At 44.3% G+C, this 18,297-nt stretch overlaps 1 protein-coding gene across 2 annotated transcripts in view; it reads left to right on the top strand.

The window, feature by feature from the left end:
* The first annotated feature begins 2,045 nt into the window (after positions 1–2,045).
* Positions 2,046–18,297, top strand: part of COL17A1 (collagen type XVII alpha 1 chain) — a 51,037-nt gene continuing 34,785 nt past the window's right edge. For both annotated transcript variants that reach the window (XM_041742326.1, XM_041742327.1), the window contains exons 1-8: positions 2,046–2,229; positions 7,405–7,467; positions 9,516–9,560; positions 11,272–11,376; positions 12,389–12,520; positions 15,191–15,238; positions 16,398–16,433; positions 18,099–18,146. In XM_041742326.1, coding sequence (XP_041598260.1) covers positions 7,416–7,467; positions 9,516–9,560; positions 11,272–11,376; positions 12,389–12,520; positions 15,191–15,238; positions 16,398–16,433; positions 18,099–18,146 — 466 coding nt within the window. In that variant the 5' untranslated portion in view covers positions 2,046–2,229; positions 7,405–7,415. The remainder of the gene's footprint in view (positions 2,230–7,404; positions 7,468–9,515; positions 9,561–11,271; positions 11,377–12,388; positions 12,521–15,190; positions 15,239–16,397; positions 16,434–18,098; positions 18,147–18,297) is intronic.

The following is an 18,297-nucleotide window of genomic DNA, read 5'->3' on the forward strand; positions in this document are numbered from 1 at the left end:
CTTCTCAAATATTTTCTTCTCTGTCTAAATTCTAGAACAGTCTCAACCCCTCCTTTCACCTGTAAGAACTCAGTTCAACCTTTTCCTGTCAGTCTAAATGTTACCTTCTTAGCAGGATTTGCCCTTTGAACCCTACTCTGGATGACCTCTCCTCCTCTCTGATAAAATCCAGCATTCTGTCTTTATAATAGTTATCACATTCTTAATTGTATATCGATGCATAATTTTTTGTTATGAACATCATTTGTTATAAATTTTATCCCCCCCCCACACACACACACTAAAATTCAGATGGTGAAACCTAACCCCCAGTATCTTAGAATGTGATGATGATTTGGAGATAGAGCTTTTAATGAAGGAGTTAACATGAGGCTGTTAGGATGGGCTCTAATCCAATCTGTGTCCCTATAAGAAATTAGGACACATAGTGAGACAACTGGCAAAGCCCACATGAGAACACAGCAGGAAGACAGCACTCTGCAAGCCAAGGGAGAGGCTTCAGGAGAAACCTAGCTGTGACATGTTGGTATTGGACTTCCAGCCTCTGGAACTGTGAGAAAATTCATTTCTGTTGTGTCAGCCACCAGAATTTTGTCCTGGCAGCCTTAGCAGAGTAATACATGTAAGGACTGTTTTCTTCCTCTAGACTGTGAGTTCTGTAAGTTTAGAGAATATGTCTGTATTTCACCACTAAACTCTCAACATACACTTTAATTTCTGGTTCTGAGCAGGAGTCAACATGTGTTTGCTTAATTCATGAATTAATGAGTAAATCAATGAATGATGTAGGTTCATTTCAGTTTTATGCTGAAAGCTCTCCATCTTCCAGATTCCCAGTGTTCTTCTCCTATGAAATTGACAGCAGACATATTGAGTATTTATTTGGGTAGGCAGGAACATCCTAGAAAACAAGAACCTAGTAGTGTCACATTGTAGGTCATGGAAAGGGTTCTGAAGTGTGGGACCCCAGGCAGAATATTGGGAGCTTAGGAGCAAGACCCCTGCAAGTAGTGCTCAGTGGTTGGCTACCCTTTTACATGGGGTGATTGCCCATAATCATGGGGTGTAGACGTGCATTAGTGTACACTGCAGGAATCCTGCGGCTCCCCTCAGGACTGAGAATACCACCTAAGTGACTTCCAGGTTCATATGTCCCATATGACCCATATCAAGAGTCTCAAGCTAGTCTACAGGGGTCCTGGAAAGCCAGATACTAAGCAGGTATTCATGAGAATTATGTAGATTGGTGTAAATTGACTCTTTAGAGAAGTCTTATGACTCCACAGAACGTAGCTAAGACTATAGGGTTTCTGGGAGTCCATACTTGTCTTTGGGTGTATGGAGACCGTGTTGGCCTGATTTGAATGGCAAAAAGTCTCTTAGCCTTCCTCAATAGTTATCTCTCCATTATTTGGTGGCTAGATGTCTAAAATCTTGCACTAATGTTTCACTCTTTGAAGTCAATATCATTAAACCTGGCTGCCCCTTTTTTAAAAAACGAATCCCTATACCAGCAATTGTTCCACATTTTAAGTCATTCATATCTTATTCTAAGTGAGTTCACCCATTTCCTCCAGGTGGGCTTGACCTGGTTTGGGTCAGAATGAGGGAAAGAGGGCAAAGGCAGATGTAGGAGAAACAGGTCTTGAATATAAATGCTGCCAACTTCACAGTTTTTCTAGGAATCAGACACTCTGCCCACAGGCCCCCCACAAGCCTGGCCACACCATGAGTCCTGCTCCTTGGGATTTTTACAATTCTTTGGCCACAAGAAAGGGGAATATTGAGTTGTGGCAGTCCCTGGTTATAAAAGACAAGGAAATTAATGAAGGGCATTTCCTTTACCTTTGTTCCTTTGTCCCCACGGACCCATAAATGGTTAATCGGCCTACTGTGGTAGGAGAAACTTTCTGCCTCCTGTAAAGTTTGATTCCTGGAGGCAGATCTTTTTTAAATGCAGCAAGTGTCAGATAATTGGAAGGGTGGAGTAATTGTAAACCCCGACACACCTTTGTCAGGACTTGTTAGGGAGCAAAGAACTGAAAGAAACAAGGGGGAGAGCAGGAGAGGTGAACATTTTTGAAAGATCACTCAGCTCTAACACACCTGGGCTGGGTCTGGATAAAAAAAAGTGGGGCCTGCAAACGTCTTGGAGAAAACATCAGGAGGAGAAAGAGAGAGGGGGGTTTCTTCAAAGTTGTTTCCAGTCCCTACCAGTTCTCAGAGAAGGTAAGTTGCAGGAGGGAGTCACCCTTCCTCCCTTCTTCTGGGACTTTGATTGGACATTTGCTATTGAGAATTTAAGTGTTTGGAGAAAATGATATGAAATTATTAAGGTGCAAGCATTGTGGCAGAAGCAGTTAATTGATCACAAAAGGTTACTTGAGTTTCTGCAGTCCGCCTAGGGTGGGTCTTTTAAAGGAACAGTAAGAAAGACTCATCTGGGGAAGAAGAAAAAGGCCAGTTGAAATAAATTGGGGTCTCGTGGCCACATTGTTTTTCTTTTTTGGTATTATTTTCAGTATTGTTAAATGGCTCATGTTAACAGTTTTATTTAGAATGGGATAGAGTTATGATTCCTTCAGTCTCAAGCTCTCGCTCTTGCACTCTCTCCTCCCTCCTACTTCTACTACTCTACTACTATTTCCTTATCTTCCCTTGACAGCAGAGAATATCTCCAAGGGAAAGTTAAAGTGTAGGTAAGTGGAAGCTTATACCAGCAGCCCCTGAGCCCTAGGAGCTGACGTGCTCCCTGGGCCTCTGTGCTGGAAGGTTCTGATTAAGCTCGAGGATGGACAGACATGGTTGTTTATCACACTCTCAACATACTGCCTCTAATCTAAAGTAAAGTGTAATATCTTAAATGATATAATTCATCCGGGAATTTCCTGGAGTCAAATTTAGACCAAGAGAAAAAGAGAACTGTGTATATACTTTTACTGGCTAATTTCCCCCCTCCCCCCAACTCATTTTGGGGTGAGAATTACCAACTCCAGTATCTCACCGGACCACACTAACTGCTCAATGACAAATTACCACTTGCTTTTTGGAGTGTAGGCAAAGCATCTGGCATATCACTTCATCCGAGTAGCTGTTAATCAGTAGCTAATGGTCGGATTTGTTCATGTCCATAAGAAAGAGTGAGGTTTTTAAAAGATAGTCATTTGAGAAGCTGAACGGTTTCTCCTCACCCCCATCTGCTCTGTCTTAGAACTAAGGCACAGATCTGAGTCAGCTCCTGATGGATGCCCTTCAGAGAATCAGAGGCACCAGCTTTACTCTGTGCCCCTCCAAGAGGCCCACACAAATCTGATCAGAGTTTACATGAGGACTGTAAAAGAGCCTTGCTTCAAGCTTGGGTAGAAACTCAGATTCGTGAAACTGATCCCACCTAAGAACCAACCTCATTCTTAGATTATGCTTGCCCAAAAGAAGTCTAGGTCTCTGTGGTTTGGCTCCTTCGCTATTATTAACATCAGCAGGATTTCCTGAAACACGGCTGTAAACAAGTCACAGAATCACAGAGATGGTGCCCAAACTCCCCCAACCCCAAAGTATGGAAATCAAGGATGCCTACCTGGGCAAGGTGGCACACCCTTTGCTGAGGTTTGTAGAGACAAAAGCCTCTGAGACAATGCACCCTAGGGCACTGGTTTTCCTGGCCAGCAAGCAAACTGCTTGCTTCATCTGTGTTAACAGATCACAGTAGTGGATGTTTTTCTCATGCTTTGACCATTTTGTTGTTTTGTTTTAAAATTTGAAGCGTACAGAGATGGGAGTAATAGAAGCTGTAAAAATACTTGCATTTCCTTAGCAGAGGATAGGAAGATTCATTCTTAAAATAGGAACTAGAAAACACTTAGTCTCTCCACTCCCTTCCTTAGTGAAGAGCAAGTGTCTTATGGGTCATTAGAATAAGGTCAGTGTCAGAGCTGACTGTCCCTAACAGTGGTTGGTCCTTGTTTTTACGTTCGCCACCCATAGAATAGTTAGTTTTAGGTGAATGTGACATCATTTAAATGCAGTGGAAAGAAAAAATTCAAAAGAGTAGAAAAATGATTTTGAATTGCATTTTCCTGCATAAGAAAATATCTCGGGATCATTTTCTACATCTTCTAAAGAACATTAACCATGAAATAACCACAAAGCAGCCCCTTAGAACTACAGGCGGAAATTAGCATAATTTTGGAATTGAGAACCTAGAGACCTACTACTCTTCCTTGGCTCTAGTGAAATGGCCTAAACATCAAAGAAGTTACAATTAAAAGAGTTAAAAATTATGCTACTTGACAGCGCTTCCATTAAGTAGTGTTTTGGGGGAAGAACACACTGGTGAGCTCTTTGGGAGATGCAGGCTGGGGCATGTGCCCGGGCTTGTAACTTTCCTTTCCCTAACTTACACTTCTTAAAACTATCTGCACGAGAATGTTTAAAAAGGAAGTCTGTGGGAATACTGTAGGTCCCTATGGGACCAGGTTTGTGCCTAGACCCATCACTTCCCTTTTGATGACTCATTGAAAAACACTTTCGTCTTATGTCTGGTTTAAAGGAATCTACCTCCCCACACAAACCTGCCACTTCAGACTATCAGTGGTAAAGTCAACAGAACTCCATCCTGTGTATTCCAGGCCCAAGAAATCATTCTGGATAGCCAAGGGCACAGCTGTCTGAGGGGCTTCAGGCTGAAAGAAAGACAGGGGCCCATCCACCTGCACCCACCTCACACCCATTCTCTCCCAGAGCACCTTCTAATAAGAAGCCCCCAGGCCCTGGAGGAGGGTATCTGATTTCTTAGCAGGTGGTCTCCTTGTGCTCTCTGGAAGTTGGAGAACTCTTGGCATTTTGCTGTATACCTCAAGGCTTCATCATTAGGACTTAAGAAAAAGATTAGCAGTACCTAGAAAAGTGGGTTATTTTTCTGAGTACAGAGAGAAGAAAACACTCACTAGGTTTGCTGCCTGGAAATGGAGACCCTTATCAATTGGAGCCATCATCAGTCTGCCTTGATGGCTATGAGTCAAATAAACCCATCCAAACCCAAATGTACAGCTGCTGGCAGCAGCTTTCTATAGAGGATCAAAATACACAATAACTTGTGGGAAGTAAAACTTCCATGGCTTTTTATAAACACTTCCTTTCCGGATAGTATTTCATATCAGTTCAAGTGCCACCCTAGGTGGTTCCCCACTAGCAGCCAGGTGCATTTGAGTGTTTAATCTCCAAAATGTCTCCTGGTCCACAGCTAATGACCAATTAAAAAAAAAAAGAAAGAAAAGGCAGAGGGGGCTTCAGAGTTACCAAAGGCAATTGCTGCTTAAACAAAAGATTTCAAAGAGGGTATCTGGTAGCATGTAAGTTTTCATGACAATAGTCATACAGGTTGTAGTCAGAATGCAGACACAGACACAGGCCAGGTTTGGCCTTCTAAAGAGCCTGGACTCCCTATGAAATTGTCTATGCAGCCCCTCCTCTTTGGCTCCGGGAAACATACCAGAGCCAAAGCCACCTTCTGTGCCTTCTCAGATCCAGTCAGTTTTTCCATGATGCCTCATTCTTTGCCTAGAGCTGCATTTAAGAAACTCCCATGAGCAGGAAGTTGGCACATTCGACCAGGCCCTGAAGCTAACTGTGACGATCTTGGTTCATTCCACTGGGTAGCTGAGCAGCTGGTCTCCTGTGGCCTTGGTTTTCAGCAAGGAAGTCACCCAAGGCATTATGACTTTCATTAGCCCTAGACGCTTTCGTTTGTGTGGATCCCTTCCTGCATTTAAAAAACAAACAAATAAACCTTTAAAAATTATATTTTATGACTGCATTGAAAGAATATAAACCAGGTTAGATTGTGTTCATTTCTCCTTCTGATTTTAAAGATTTTTCTTTTTAAGATTTATTTATTTGAGAGAGAGAGCAGGTGTAGGAGCAAGACAGAGGCAGAGAGGGGGGTGAGAGAAGCCTCACGTAGGCTCTCCGCTCAGCACAGAGATCAGCATGGGGCTGGATCCCAGGACCCAGAGAGGGTAACCTGAGCCAAGATCAAGAGTCACTTGCCTAACTGATTGAGCCACCCAGGCGCCCCATTTCTCCTGATTTTAATTTTTTTTTATTTTTATTTATTTGAGAGAGAATATGTGAGCAGATGGGTGGGGCAGAGGGAGAGGAAGAAGGAGACTCCCGGCTCAGCGGGGAGCCTGATGTGGGGCTGGATCACAACCTGAGCTGAACACAGATGCTTAACCAACTGAGCTACCCAGGTGCCCCTCTCCTTCTGATTTTAAAAAGAAATTAAAACTTTCATGGGCCCTTAAAAGTATCATAGGATTAGGCACTGTGCCTTGTGTGCCTAACAGCAAAGTTGACCCTGAAGTCATCAGGCCAGGGGAAAAAAGCTGAAAGGAGAAATCTTTAAACAAGGGGCATTCTGGGTAGAAGGGGCTTGCCCAGAATTCTAGAATCCAATTTGAACTGCATCCAAAAGGGGAAGGAAAAGTTAGGGGAAAGAGAGAACTACTAGGAAAAGCTAGATTTCAAGTCCTCCCAGATGCGGGACTGGGAAACACAGGAAGAATGTTGGGATGGAGATCCTTGTTGTGTAACACTGTGTGTGTAACCCCCACCTCCACACCTACCTACTGTCAGATGGCCTCAGTCCTTTACACTTCAGGACACAGTGGACAAGAAAACCATTGGTTTTCCCTTTCAGAAGCAGTGAGTGAAGGGGGAACATAGATAACATACAAATACGTCTTTTCCTACATACTTCCGTAGGTCTTACACATTTTCTTCATATATTTTTCCTTCTCATGTCTGTAAATTAGTATACTGGGCTAGCTTGTTATGAAGGGAAAGCTCCATATTGTGATAAGTGTTGAGTGCCATACAAATACCAACAATACAATATTTTTTTTCCTGATTTAAATCCATCAAGCATCATTCTCCCATCTAAACTCTAAATAATGAAGCATGAATGTCTTATGTCCATCAAGTTCCATATAGACACTGAACATTATGGGATACCACAAAATGAGTTCGTTAGAAGTACCAAGTGCCTTGACCCACATTTAGCTATCTGTTACTTTGGCGAAGAATGGAGATTTTGCAGTCAAAGGTCAGGGCACCATATCTGTAATCCCGATAATGCTCAGCAGGGGGCAGCCTGGTCAATGAGATACCAAAAAATACACCCCCATCCAGAAGAATAGAATCCAAAGTGGAACTATTAAATGACTCTTACAACTGAATCAAGGAGTGGAAAGGACTCTTGTATAAAATATGCACAAGAAAGAACCATGACTTGAATTCTAGGAGTCAAGTGTTTTTGGTTCTCTGTTTCCATAGTAGGGACCTACGCTTCCTTAAAATGATGGTAAGAATCATGGCTGATCATGATTTCTGGCTTTTCTGCAGGTGGCGATGGTATGGATGTAACCAAGAAAAACAAGAGAGATGGCTCTGAAGTCACTGAAAGAAGTAAGAGCATGAGATATATCATTTAATAGTAATAAAAAAATATCGGAAAAAGTAATTCATGCCAGATTACATTGCAACTTCTGTATCATTTGTAAATTTTTTTTTCATTTCTAAATTATTTATAGTTTTTCTTGGGTTGGTTTTTTTTTTCGCTTTTTTTCACCATATCATTTAAAATGTTTTCCTAGTCTTTACTCCTTCCCATGAGATAACTTTTGTTGATTTTAATATACCTGTAATCAAAATGTGTTCTGCTTTTTCTTCAAAAATGAAAATTACCATTTTGACCTTTAGTTTTCATAATCAGCATTTTAAAAGGCTGCATAATATTCTGTGGAATGAATTTGCCATAAGTCATTTAACCATGTCTTTATTTAGAATACAGGGCAACAGAAATCTAAAAGAATAATATCCTACTTACTGCAGGGACAAAGTTAGAATAACACTGGTGTCACTGTTGCAATCTACACCGAAATTGAAAACAGGCACATTCCTTTTGTGAAACTGCCCAAATGATAAATTCAGAGACATTTACACTGTCCCCTAAACCGTTTTAAGTCTTTCATTTATCCTGTGACTTTCATATATCTCTAATAAAAAAAATTCTGGCTTCACGGACTTGAAACTTTAGGTTAAGAAATAATTTATTTTTATGTGTCCAACAATCCCAAAGGTCCACACAATGAGAGGTTTAGTGAAAGCTCAAGGACTGTTATTTAAATCAAGCTGCCATTTTAGTCTGAAAAACCACTTCCTGTTATGCATGGAATGCAGTTTCTGCCATAGTCATCACCTCATGTTCCTGCCAGAACAAGGAAATCAATTGGGAAAATACCGTGCAAAGAAGGAAAGGGGTGGGGGCAGCAAGACTGGTGCAGGATAGAGCAGTATCTCGTAGAACGGCTTAAATTGGCAGAAACCATCCTGTACTTTTTCTCCTTTCACCATCCCTACTGACATGCATGCACACAGGGACACCGTGCATGCACATTCACCCGGGCATGCTTACATGCACACCACACACATGCATACACCTGGGCACGTGCTCATGTATACCATGCACACACATACACCTGGGCATGTGCATATACACACCACGCATGCACATATAGCCAGGCATGTGCACATGCACACACTACGCAAGTGTGTTGTTAAAGACCGGTGACCTCAGCTGATTGTTCCTCCTTTATGTCCCACACACAGGGAGGTGGTGATGATGGTCACCATCAGAGAACAGCATTGGCCCCATTGTGGTTTTAAGAATCCACCCACCTCCCCATGTTACTGCAGGGGAGAGAGCGGTTCAGGAAGGCAACAAGTTTTCTTCTAACTGGGGTTTAAAAGATACAGGAGACTTTTATAACCTCCATGGATTCACCATCACTTGAGAGTCTAGAGAAACTCAGCCTGGGGAGGCAAAGGGGCTGGTTATTCAAGTCGGTCTTTAATGCTCATCTGTCTCTGAGTCACCAAGCACCAAATTTGACTTACCAACCCCCTCCCCATCTTCCTACAACGCCCCAACTCAGGGGTGATCCTGAAGATGTTAGAATGATTTATGTCCTTTTGGCATCCCCAGTTGAAAAAGAAGCACAAAGTAATTATCCACTTCACAGTGAAATCAGGATAATGCACTGGCCCCCAGCTGGACAGGGTGACCATTTGGAAGGGGCAATGCAGACAGGGTGTAGCTCGACACACCTGAGAGTTGGCTTGAGGCCTTGGTCCTCCTTCAGAGGTGAATCTAGGTCTGGACTGGATCTAATTGTTAAATGAGAGGCATGGATGCCAAGGGAAGTCATCCTTCTAATCAGGGGGTGACTACTTTTGGTTCCAAAAGGATATTTTCCAGGTACATTAAACCCCATTGTTATTGCACATATTTTCATGTACAGAGGGTCAGATCCATACTATAAAGCACAAGTATACAAAAATCTATGTTGAGCCTAGTTTAAGATGCTAAGCCTATGACAGATGTTAGACCTTGCCAAAATACAGGGAACTCAGTGCATTATGTAAGATTTTATCTTTTTATTGTCTTTTTCTAGTTATCACGGAGACAGTAACCACAAGACTTACATCCTTACCACCAAGTAAGTGACTATTGAGAGCTTTCTTCTCAGTAAGGCATGTGCGAAGGACTCCACATATAACCTTTCCCATAGGTGTTCACTCTTCAGTTGAGCAATTCCAAAATATCTGAAATCTCTTTTAACAGCTATGTTGACATTAATTGATATACCACAAAATCCACCATTTGAAGTATATAATTCAATGATTGTTAGCCTTGTGAACCTTAAAAATAAAACTGCCAGTTATTTTACCAGCAAAATAGCACAGAATCACAACCTGGAACAAACAGCTAAGACAGAAGCAGAGGCAAGTCCAACAAACAAAGGAGAGGAAAATTATTTTAGGGAGAAGAAAGAGGAAGCTGAGATATGTGGTTTATTTTTTTAATAATAAATTTATTTTTTATTGGTGTTCAATTTGCCAACATACAGAATAACACCCAGTGCTCATCCCGTCAAGTGCCCACCTCAGTGCCCATCACCCATTCACCCCCACCCCCCGCCCTCCTCCCCTTCCACAACCCCTAGTTCGTTTCCCAGAGTTAGGAGTCTTCCATGTTCTGTCTCCCTTTCTGATATTTCCCACTTATTTTTTCTCCTTTCCCCTTTATTCCCTTTCATTATTATTTATATTCCCCAAATGAATGAGACCATATAATGTTTGTAGATATGTGGTTTAAATGAAAGATCATTGGAGAAAAGCAAGAGTTCGGGGTGATGGATGGTTTCTCATTGGCCGAGTTGCAGGCGAGGTAGATTTCCTGTAGGAGAGGCAATGTACATCTTTCCCTTTTGGGGCCTCTCACTGATGACTCTTTCCTGTTGAGGATTCTTCTGTTGGGTCTGTAATTGACCTTAAGCGGCATGGCTTCCCTTTCAGCCTCCCCCTCTGGCATCAGTTCACTTTAGAGAGGTTTCCTTTTGCTAATTTTCACAGTATATTTACAGAGTTGTGCAGCCATTGCAACAATCTAATTTTAGAACATTCCATCAACCCAAAAGGGAACTTCATGACCCTTAGCAGTCACTCCCCATTTTGCTGCCCCTCGCCCCAGCGCCCCCTAGAACCACGAATCTACTCTCTGTCTCTATAGATTTACCTGATTGGACACTTGTATCAGAAACCTTATCCAGCCTGAGCACAGGGTGGGAGAAGGGAACCACCAGTCAGGCTTCTGTCTCAGTCCACTTTTTTCCTGAGGATGTCCTTAGGTTTAGTGGATTCTGTGTTAGAGAACCAAGCCCTAAAGCTATACCCCTGCACCTCCCAAGAAGCCTGGCTTGCAGAAGATAGGGACAAGAGGTCAGAGCTTGACGGGCTGCCACATGGAAGGCCAGCAACACAGAGCAGTCACTCACCCCCTCAACAGGTCTAGTGACTGCCATGTCTGTGGCACTGACCAGGCGATGTCAAAAAAGCAAGCCCAACCCATGTCCTGGCCTCACAGAGCTTTTTATCACTCAGCTGTCTTTTCTAATACTTACGTTTTACTAATGAGCATCTTGCTGTGCTCCACCCAGAAGACTTTCCTATTAAATTGGGTGGAATATTTGCTCTTGACATTTCTATCAAAACCAAATAAATGAGAGTATGGCAGCTTGCACCTGTAAAGGGACCCCAAACCAACTGGGTGGTAGGAGATAAGCCAGGGGTAGTCTCCACAGCCTAGGAGGAAGGGACCCCCTGGCATGACTCCACCCATAAATTGTCATCTGCTTCTTGTTCCTGCAGAAGGGGGAACCAGCAACGGCTATGCTAAAACAGGCTCTCTTAGTGGAGGGAGCCGGCTGGAGAAGCACAGCCTGACACATGGCAGCAGTGGCTACATAAACTCAAGTAAGTGCCTGCTGGTGGGAGGGATTGGGGGAGAACATTTCGGGGGGGGGGGTGTCCTACAAGGAGTGGGATGGTCACAACTGCTTGTCATCCATTCCAAATGCCCCAAATTGCTATATTACTGACACACATCCCAGCCAAGGTGATACTTTCAAATTAGTCACATTCGAAGCCTGCTTACTTAAGAAGCCTGCTAACTTAGGATGGGATCAATTTTCATTAAGTCCCCAATATAAATAACAACAATCAAGAATGCTTCACAGGGAGGTGGCTCCTTTCCCACTGAATCACTCTTTAAGCCAATTCTTTTAGGGAAGGGTGTGCACACAAGAGGGTTTACAATTTGCATTAACAACAACAATAAAAGAAACTTAACAACTGGGTTACTCTGCTCAGAGGAATCTAGTGGCACACAATCCCACACTGAGTTTCCACTGGGCAAGCATCCAACACAGGCCCATTGTTCCCAATGAAACACTCTTTCCCGGTAGCTTTCAAACCCAAATGAGACAGAGCAAGGCAAAACAAAACAAAACAAAAAAACAAGCACATATATAGCCCCTGAAGCCATTTAAACCAGCTTAGATTGACACTGAAAAAGAAGACCCAAGACACACAAATAGCCAGGTTGACCAAGAGGAGTGGTTGCCATTGGCTGTCAAGGAACACTTCCATGTTGGATTGTACTCTGGTCCATCCAGCAGTGAGCTACAATTAAATGCCAGGTCCTCAGGAAAAATCCTGCCAAAGCCTCTCCATTGCCATGTGCAGCCATGTCCATGAAGGGCCCACCTGCCTGCCTGCCTTCCATGGTCAGCTGGGGAAGGGCAGTGGCAATGATCCCACCCCGTATTTCTGAGCATGCCCATGTGGACCCTTTCAGCACTGTTCTCTGAAAGTCCTCTGGGCCCTCTATTGGGCCCCCTTCTCTTTCAAGCAGCCCAAGGGTAATCAATATAACTGCATGCCAGTCCGAAGTGCTCTGAGAGTTTCTGATTTTCCCCACTTGCAGGTGGAAGCACACGAGGCAATGCCTCCACCTCCAGTTACAGGAGGGCTCATTCCCCTGCCTCCACTCTGCCCAACTCACCAGGCTCCACCTTTGAAAGGAAAACTCACATCACCCGCCATGGAACATACGAAGGTATCAGTTCCACAGATTTTATTTTATTTTTTTTAGAGAGCAAGAGCAAGGCAAGAAGGGCAAAGGGAGAAGGAGAGACAAAATCTCTGCGCTGGGCATGGAGCCCATACAGGGCTCCATCTCATGACCCCGAGATCATGAACTGAGCCAAAATCAAGAGTCCAACACTTGACTGACTGAGTCTTAGTCCCACAGATTTTTAGAAGAGAACTACTCTCTCCTCCAAATAACTTCATTCACCCTTCAAGAATGGAATGATTGGCCACCCCTGTCTAGTTGTTTCTGCTCTCACCTTTCTCTTCACTCTTGCTTAGATGTGGTTTGGAGTGTTAGGGTCCAGAGCCGCAGGCCTCAAGGAAAGAAAGAATTCTTGAAAAGTCTTTGGTGCAGAAAGGTGGTTTTATGATAGCCCGGGGACAGGACCCATGGGCAAAAAGAGCTGCTACCCTGGGATTGTGATGGGTGATCAAATTATATACTTGGGGTTGGGAAGTAAAGACAAAGGGAAGTTCCAAAAGGATTTTCAGTGCTAAAGTAGATTCACAAGATACTGGAGGCTGGGCTATTGTCAAGCTAAGGTGGTTTTTCCCTCTAGAAAGGCATTGGCAGTAAGACAGTTGGAAGCTTTCTGGAGGAATGTTCTACTCTGTCTGCCTCAAGTATTTGTTATAGGTTGTGGGTTATAAGAAATTTAATTTTATCTACATTCCTTCTGCCTTGTTTTCCACAGCAGTTTCATTTCTTTTACAGACTTAGAGATTTTATTTATGTACTTGCCCTCTTATTCATTCATCCTTTTAGTATTTGACCACATACCTACCATGTGTTTAACGCTGTGTGGAACACCTTAGTGGACACAGTAGGGGCCAAGGGCAGGCTGCCCAAGATGGGCCATTTTGGCATGAACATTATTTTGAGTTATAAACAGTCAAAACCCAGCAGATTTGGGAAAAAGCACTTTACCTCTCCCTCAAATGCCTGTTTATACCAAGAAGATTCCCTTACCTAAAACACTTACCTACATGAGGCAATTTTTGTTTCCCAACCATCATTTCTCACCTTCCCCCTAATGGTCTTTCTATCCTTTGTATCCTCAGGCCCCTAACCCTCTCCTCAGCTCACAGGAGCATCATGTTGCCTGTCTCTGGAATTTCCATGTCTTTGTGGATTCCCTGTATGTACAAAACTAAATCTGATTTTCTCCTTTCTCTGGGTAATTTGTCTTATGTCAGTTTGATTCTCAGCCCAGCTAGAAAGGTCTTGAAGGGTAGAGGAAACTCTTCCTCTCTAACAACTCTTAAATGAATTAGATGTGAGGGGCACCTGGGTGGTACAGTTGCTAAGCGTCTGACTCTTGGTTTCAGTTCAGGTCACGATCTCAGGGTTGTGAGATGGAGCCCCTCCTCAGGCTCTGTGCTCGGTGCTGAGTCTGCTAAAGTGTCTCTCTCCCTCTCCCTTTGCCCCTCTTGTGCGCACTCACTCACTCTCAAGCTCACTCTATAAAATAAACAAATCTTTCTAAAAAATAGAAGAAATGAATTAGCCATGTGCAGGAAGAACAGGGAGGAAGGAGGCTGAACATGGTGACAAGTTAAAAGATCCTCTCTAGTCAAGGGCAAACTTGGCAGGGACTAGGGCAAACTTGGTGGGGACTAGGGTGGTGGCAACGGGAGAGGAAAGAAGGAGCAGGAGGTGAGACGGAATTGACGTTTGACAACTGATTAAATATTAGGAGAGTGGAGGAGAGGGAGGCCGTGCCACTGGGATGCAAGCACAGGTCCATGGTGGTGCCAGCGATTAAAGGAGGGAAGCCAGATGGAGGTCCCCCGGGGACAAGCTCAATAATGCGTCCTGAAGGAAGGGAGCCTGAAAGCAGAAGGGAAGAAAGAAAGATGGTTAGGGATGAAGGGGAAGGAAGAACCAGAGATCACAGGAGAAAAAAAAGTCTGAGGGGGCCAGGAGAGCAGGACCCAGGCAGAGACCTGGTTGAGTGAGGGAAAGCACTAAAGGCAAGAAGTAGGAGGTGGGAGGAGGACACTCGCTAGGCCCCTAGAGTCTCTGCAGTGTCTGGTGAGTGCAGAAGCCATTTAGTGGGAAACAGATGAGCCAGGCAGCAAGTGGGCCTGACAGTGAACAGGAGTGGGTAGTGGTGGTGGAGAAGCAGGATTGAGGTATGGGTTCCCCAGTAAATGATGAAGACCAGTTACCAGGGGGTATGGGGCAGGGGGGCAGCGAGGTGGGTTGTGTCACCATGGCTGCTCTGTGATCTTAGGCCTTCCTGGGGCTGGTGCCTTCATTGTAAAGGGTCCCCATTTGGGAAGAGCTCCACAAGGTCAGTGACAGTCTGATGCTGACAGCATATTTATTTGGCCAGGGACAGGTCACCTGCACCAGCATACAGGGAAGACTCAGTCGAGGCCTTAAAAACAAAAAAAGAAAACCAAACCTCCTGCTTTCCTTCGTTCAGACCCTTTGCCATCTGAAGTAGATCAGTGATCAGAATGAATTCCCACAACTGTGTCCAGCAGGTGTGTCCTATTTCATAGAGCGAGCCTGCTGCAGGGCACCTACCATCCTCCTGGACGCCAGGCTGCGGGGGCTCTGCACACCTCCCGTCGGAAGCCCCAGATTTCTGTGGCCATATGTACTAAGTGTTTTCTTGCTCTGCAGGGAGCTCCAGTGGCAACTCTTCTCCAGAGTATCCTCGGAAGGAGTTCGGTAGGTCCCTTCCTTATTTTCTAGAGGAACCAATCAGGTGCACTGGGAAAAATGCCTTGGGGGGTGTAGGGAGATACAGTGAGTTACATGGATTCTTCTAAAGGACTTTGACCTCTGCTGACCAGTTTTTCCCTTGCTCTTTATCCTGAAGCACCTTTAACTTATTGTCGTTAGCCATTGCTCCTGACACAACTAAAATGGCAAGTTATTCACACAAGGCTCAGGCTTGGGCAGAGAAGCCTCCAAAGCCAAACAACAATTGTAGGATTTTTCCTTCCACTGGATGCACAGAGACCTCCTAGCAAAGAGGAGCAGGCATTCAAATGCAGAAATACCAAACATCCTGGCGCCTCTGCTACAGCTGGCTGCCCTTGGGGCACATTTTATGCCAAGGGAAACCCTAGGCTGTCTCTTCACTTGACCTTAAGTTAGTGATCCATGTTCTTGGATTCTCACTGTACAAATGAACTGATATGATCATTGTACAGTGACCATAATTTTACTTATTTGCTTATAGCAGGAAGACCAAGGCAGTCTCTAACAAAAAGCTAAAGGGAAGATATGGCTAGTTTTTCAGTTTGTTTGTTTGAGGTTTTTTTTTTTTTTTTAATGTATTTGATCAGCATAGACAGCCAGCGCCAATGACTAGGCTTCCAAATGATCAATCATGTTAGTTAATACTCTAAGTGTGAGTTAACTTAACATTCATCTAGCTAATACCCTATGTGCATCGGAGCCTTGCAAAACTTGCTCTCCCTTTTGGCTATGTGGTCATCATTATTAAGCGTCCACCATCAAATTCAGGTGGTTGAGTTCACTGTGGGCAAATGATGGAAATAGGGAAGCCAGGTGGAGGCCTCCACATGGACACATTCCGTCATTTTGTCCTGAAACAGAGCTGCTGGCTCAGTTTCCAGTTGGGGCCACCAGGTAGGAAGTGAGATGCTCAGGGCTTGAGCTCCAGGAAGAAGGCAGGCAAGTATTCACTTTGGAGTCCTTTACAAAGCATTAGCAGAGACATAGAGGAAGGCTCCCATCTGGATATAAACGCACAATGAAAACAATCTCTTACCCCCACTCAAATAGATCCCCTTCCAGGTCAAAATTATCTAGCATGTCACCTCTTATATGCCTAAGATTACTTCTCTTTGCTCCTCAGCATCTTCTTCAACCAGAGGAAGGAGCCAAACACGAGGTAAGCTCTGTTGCTGGGTTCAGTTCATTCAACAAGTGTTTTCTGAGCATCTAATGTGTGTGCCCAGCCTTGAGCCAGAAAATGGAAGGAGTAGAGAAGAATGACTAAGGTATGGTTGGTGTCTTCAAGGAGCTTACAACATCCTGGAACTCTTTCTCTGGCCCCATCAGGATGGGAAGGGTAGTTTTTGGCAGTGATTTAACATGCAAGTGGAAGGGAGGATAAAAACACATGGTAACCACCTGGGAGTGGTTTGTTCTGTGGATTGTGAAGACACTGGCACCACATGTGGTTTCACTTATAGTATCCTGGCTGACTTTAATAAGATATACTGTAATTGCCTTCATGCAGCGAGAAATGAGCCAAAGCCCTTCTTTTTCAAATTATTCCAGGGGACAGAGGGCTCCATGACAGCTTGGTACTCTGCACATCTGCCCACAGATAAGGCTCTAGGAGGGAAATGAGATCCTGGGGAGAGCTGCCCCCATGCCCCCAGATGAATCTGGTGAGGGTGGGGAAGAGCAGCATGTCTGGGCTGTGCTGAAGGCAGACTTCTTCATGGGCTCCAGTAGCTCTCAGTGATTACTCTAGACTTCCAGGGGCCTTCTTGCATCAGTAACTTGAAATTTAGGAACATACCAAGCACTCACAACTTTAGGCTGATAGTCAAAAGATGTCAGTGGCCCAGCTGAAGCTAACAGATCATGTGAAACCACCTGTTTACTGCCCATAGGAAGCCAAAGTGGCTAAGTAAATGGTATGAGTTTTAGAATTCTCTTTCGTGTATCAGAGACCCAGAGGGCAGGAGAGTAGCTTGGTTAGAGCAGCTGGGGGATGAGCAGTGAGAAGGGGGCCAGTCATTGCTGATGGTGATCAAGCCTCTGGGCTCAGCTGTGATCTCATCAGAGCATCTCCAGGCATCAGGAGGTATGCAGTGGTCAGGTTGGGGCATGGGGAGAGGATCCCTCTTTCTTTTTTTTTTTTTTTTAATAAATTTATTTTTTATTGGTGTTCAATTTGTCAACATACAGAATAACACCCAGTGCTCATCCCGTCAAGTGCCCACCTCGGTGCCCACCACCCAGTCACCCCCACCCCCCGCCCACCTCCCCTTCTACCACCCCTAGTTCGTTTCCCAGAGTTAGGAGTCTCTCATGTTCTGTCTCCCTTTCTGATATTTCCCACATATTTTTTTCTTCTTTCCACTTTATTCCCTTTCATTATTATTTATATTCCCCAAATGAATGAGACCATATAATGTTTGTCCTTCTCCGATTGACTTATTTCACTCAGCATAATACCCTCCAGTTCCATCCACGTCGAAGCAAATGGTGGGTATTTGTCGTTTCTAATGGCTGAGGAATATTCCATTGTATACATAAACCACATCTTCTTTATCCATCTTTCAATGAACACCGAGGCTCCTTCCACAGTTTGGCTATCGTGGACATTGCTGCTATAAACATTGGGGTGCAGGTGTCCCAGCGTTTCATTGCAGGACCCCTCTTTCTAAGCAGCACTTGCTCTGAGTATACTGATGTTTCCTGGTCCCAGGACACAGATCTCAGAGCAGCCCAAATTTCTTTCTGGTGCTCAGAGCTCAGGGTCAGGCACTGTGATCCAAGATCCTCCACTTACACCTTCTCTGTCTCTTCCCTTGTACAGAGAGTGAAATCCGAGTTCGACTGCAGAGTGCGTCCCCATCTACCCGATGTAAGTGGTCACTGTCTGTCTGAAAACAAAGGATCCAGGAATCCAGGGTCACTACTGCACATGTATGTGCACTCAATCCTAAAACATGTTGAAGGCCTTCTGTGAGAGGGACCCTGGACAAGGTGCCAGGGTCAGGAGCTGAATAACTCAC

Source organism: Vulpes lagopus, chromosome 2, assembly GCF_018345385.1.
Source record: "Vulpes lagopus strain Blue_001 chromosome 2, ASM1834538v1, whole genome shotgun sequence".
NCBI lineage: Eukaryota > Metazoa > Chordata > Mammalia > Carnivora > Canidae > Vulpes > Vulpes lagopus.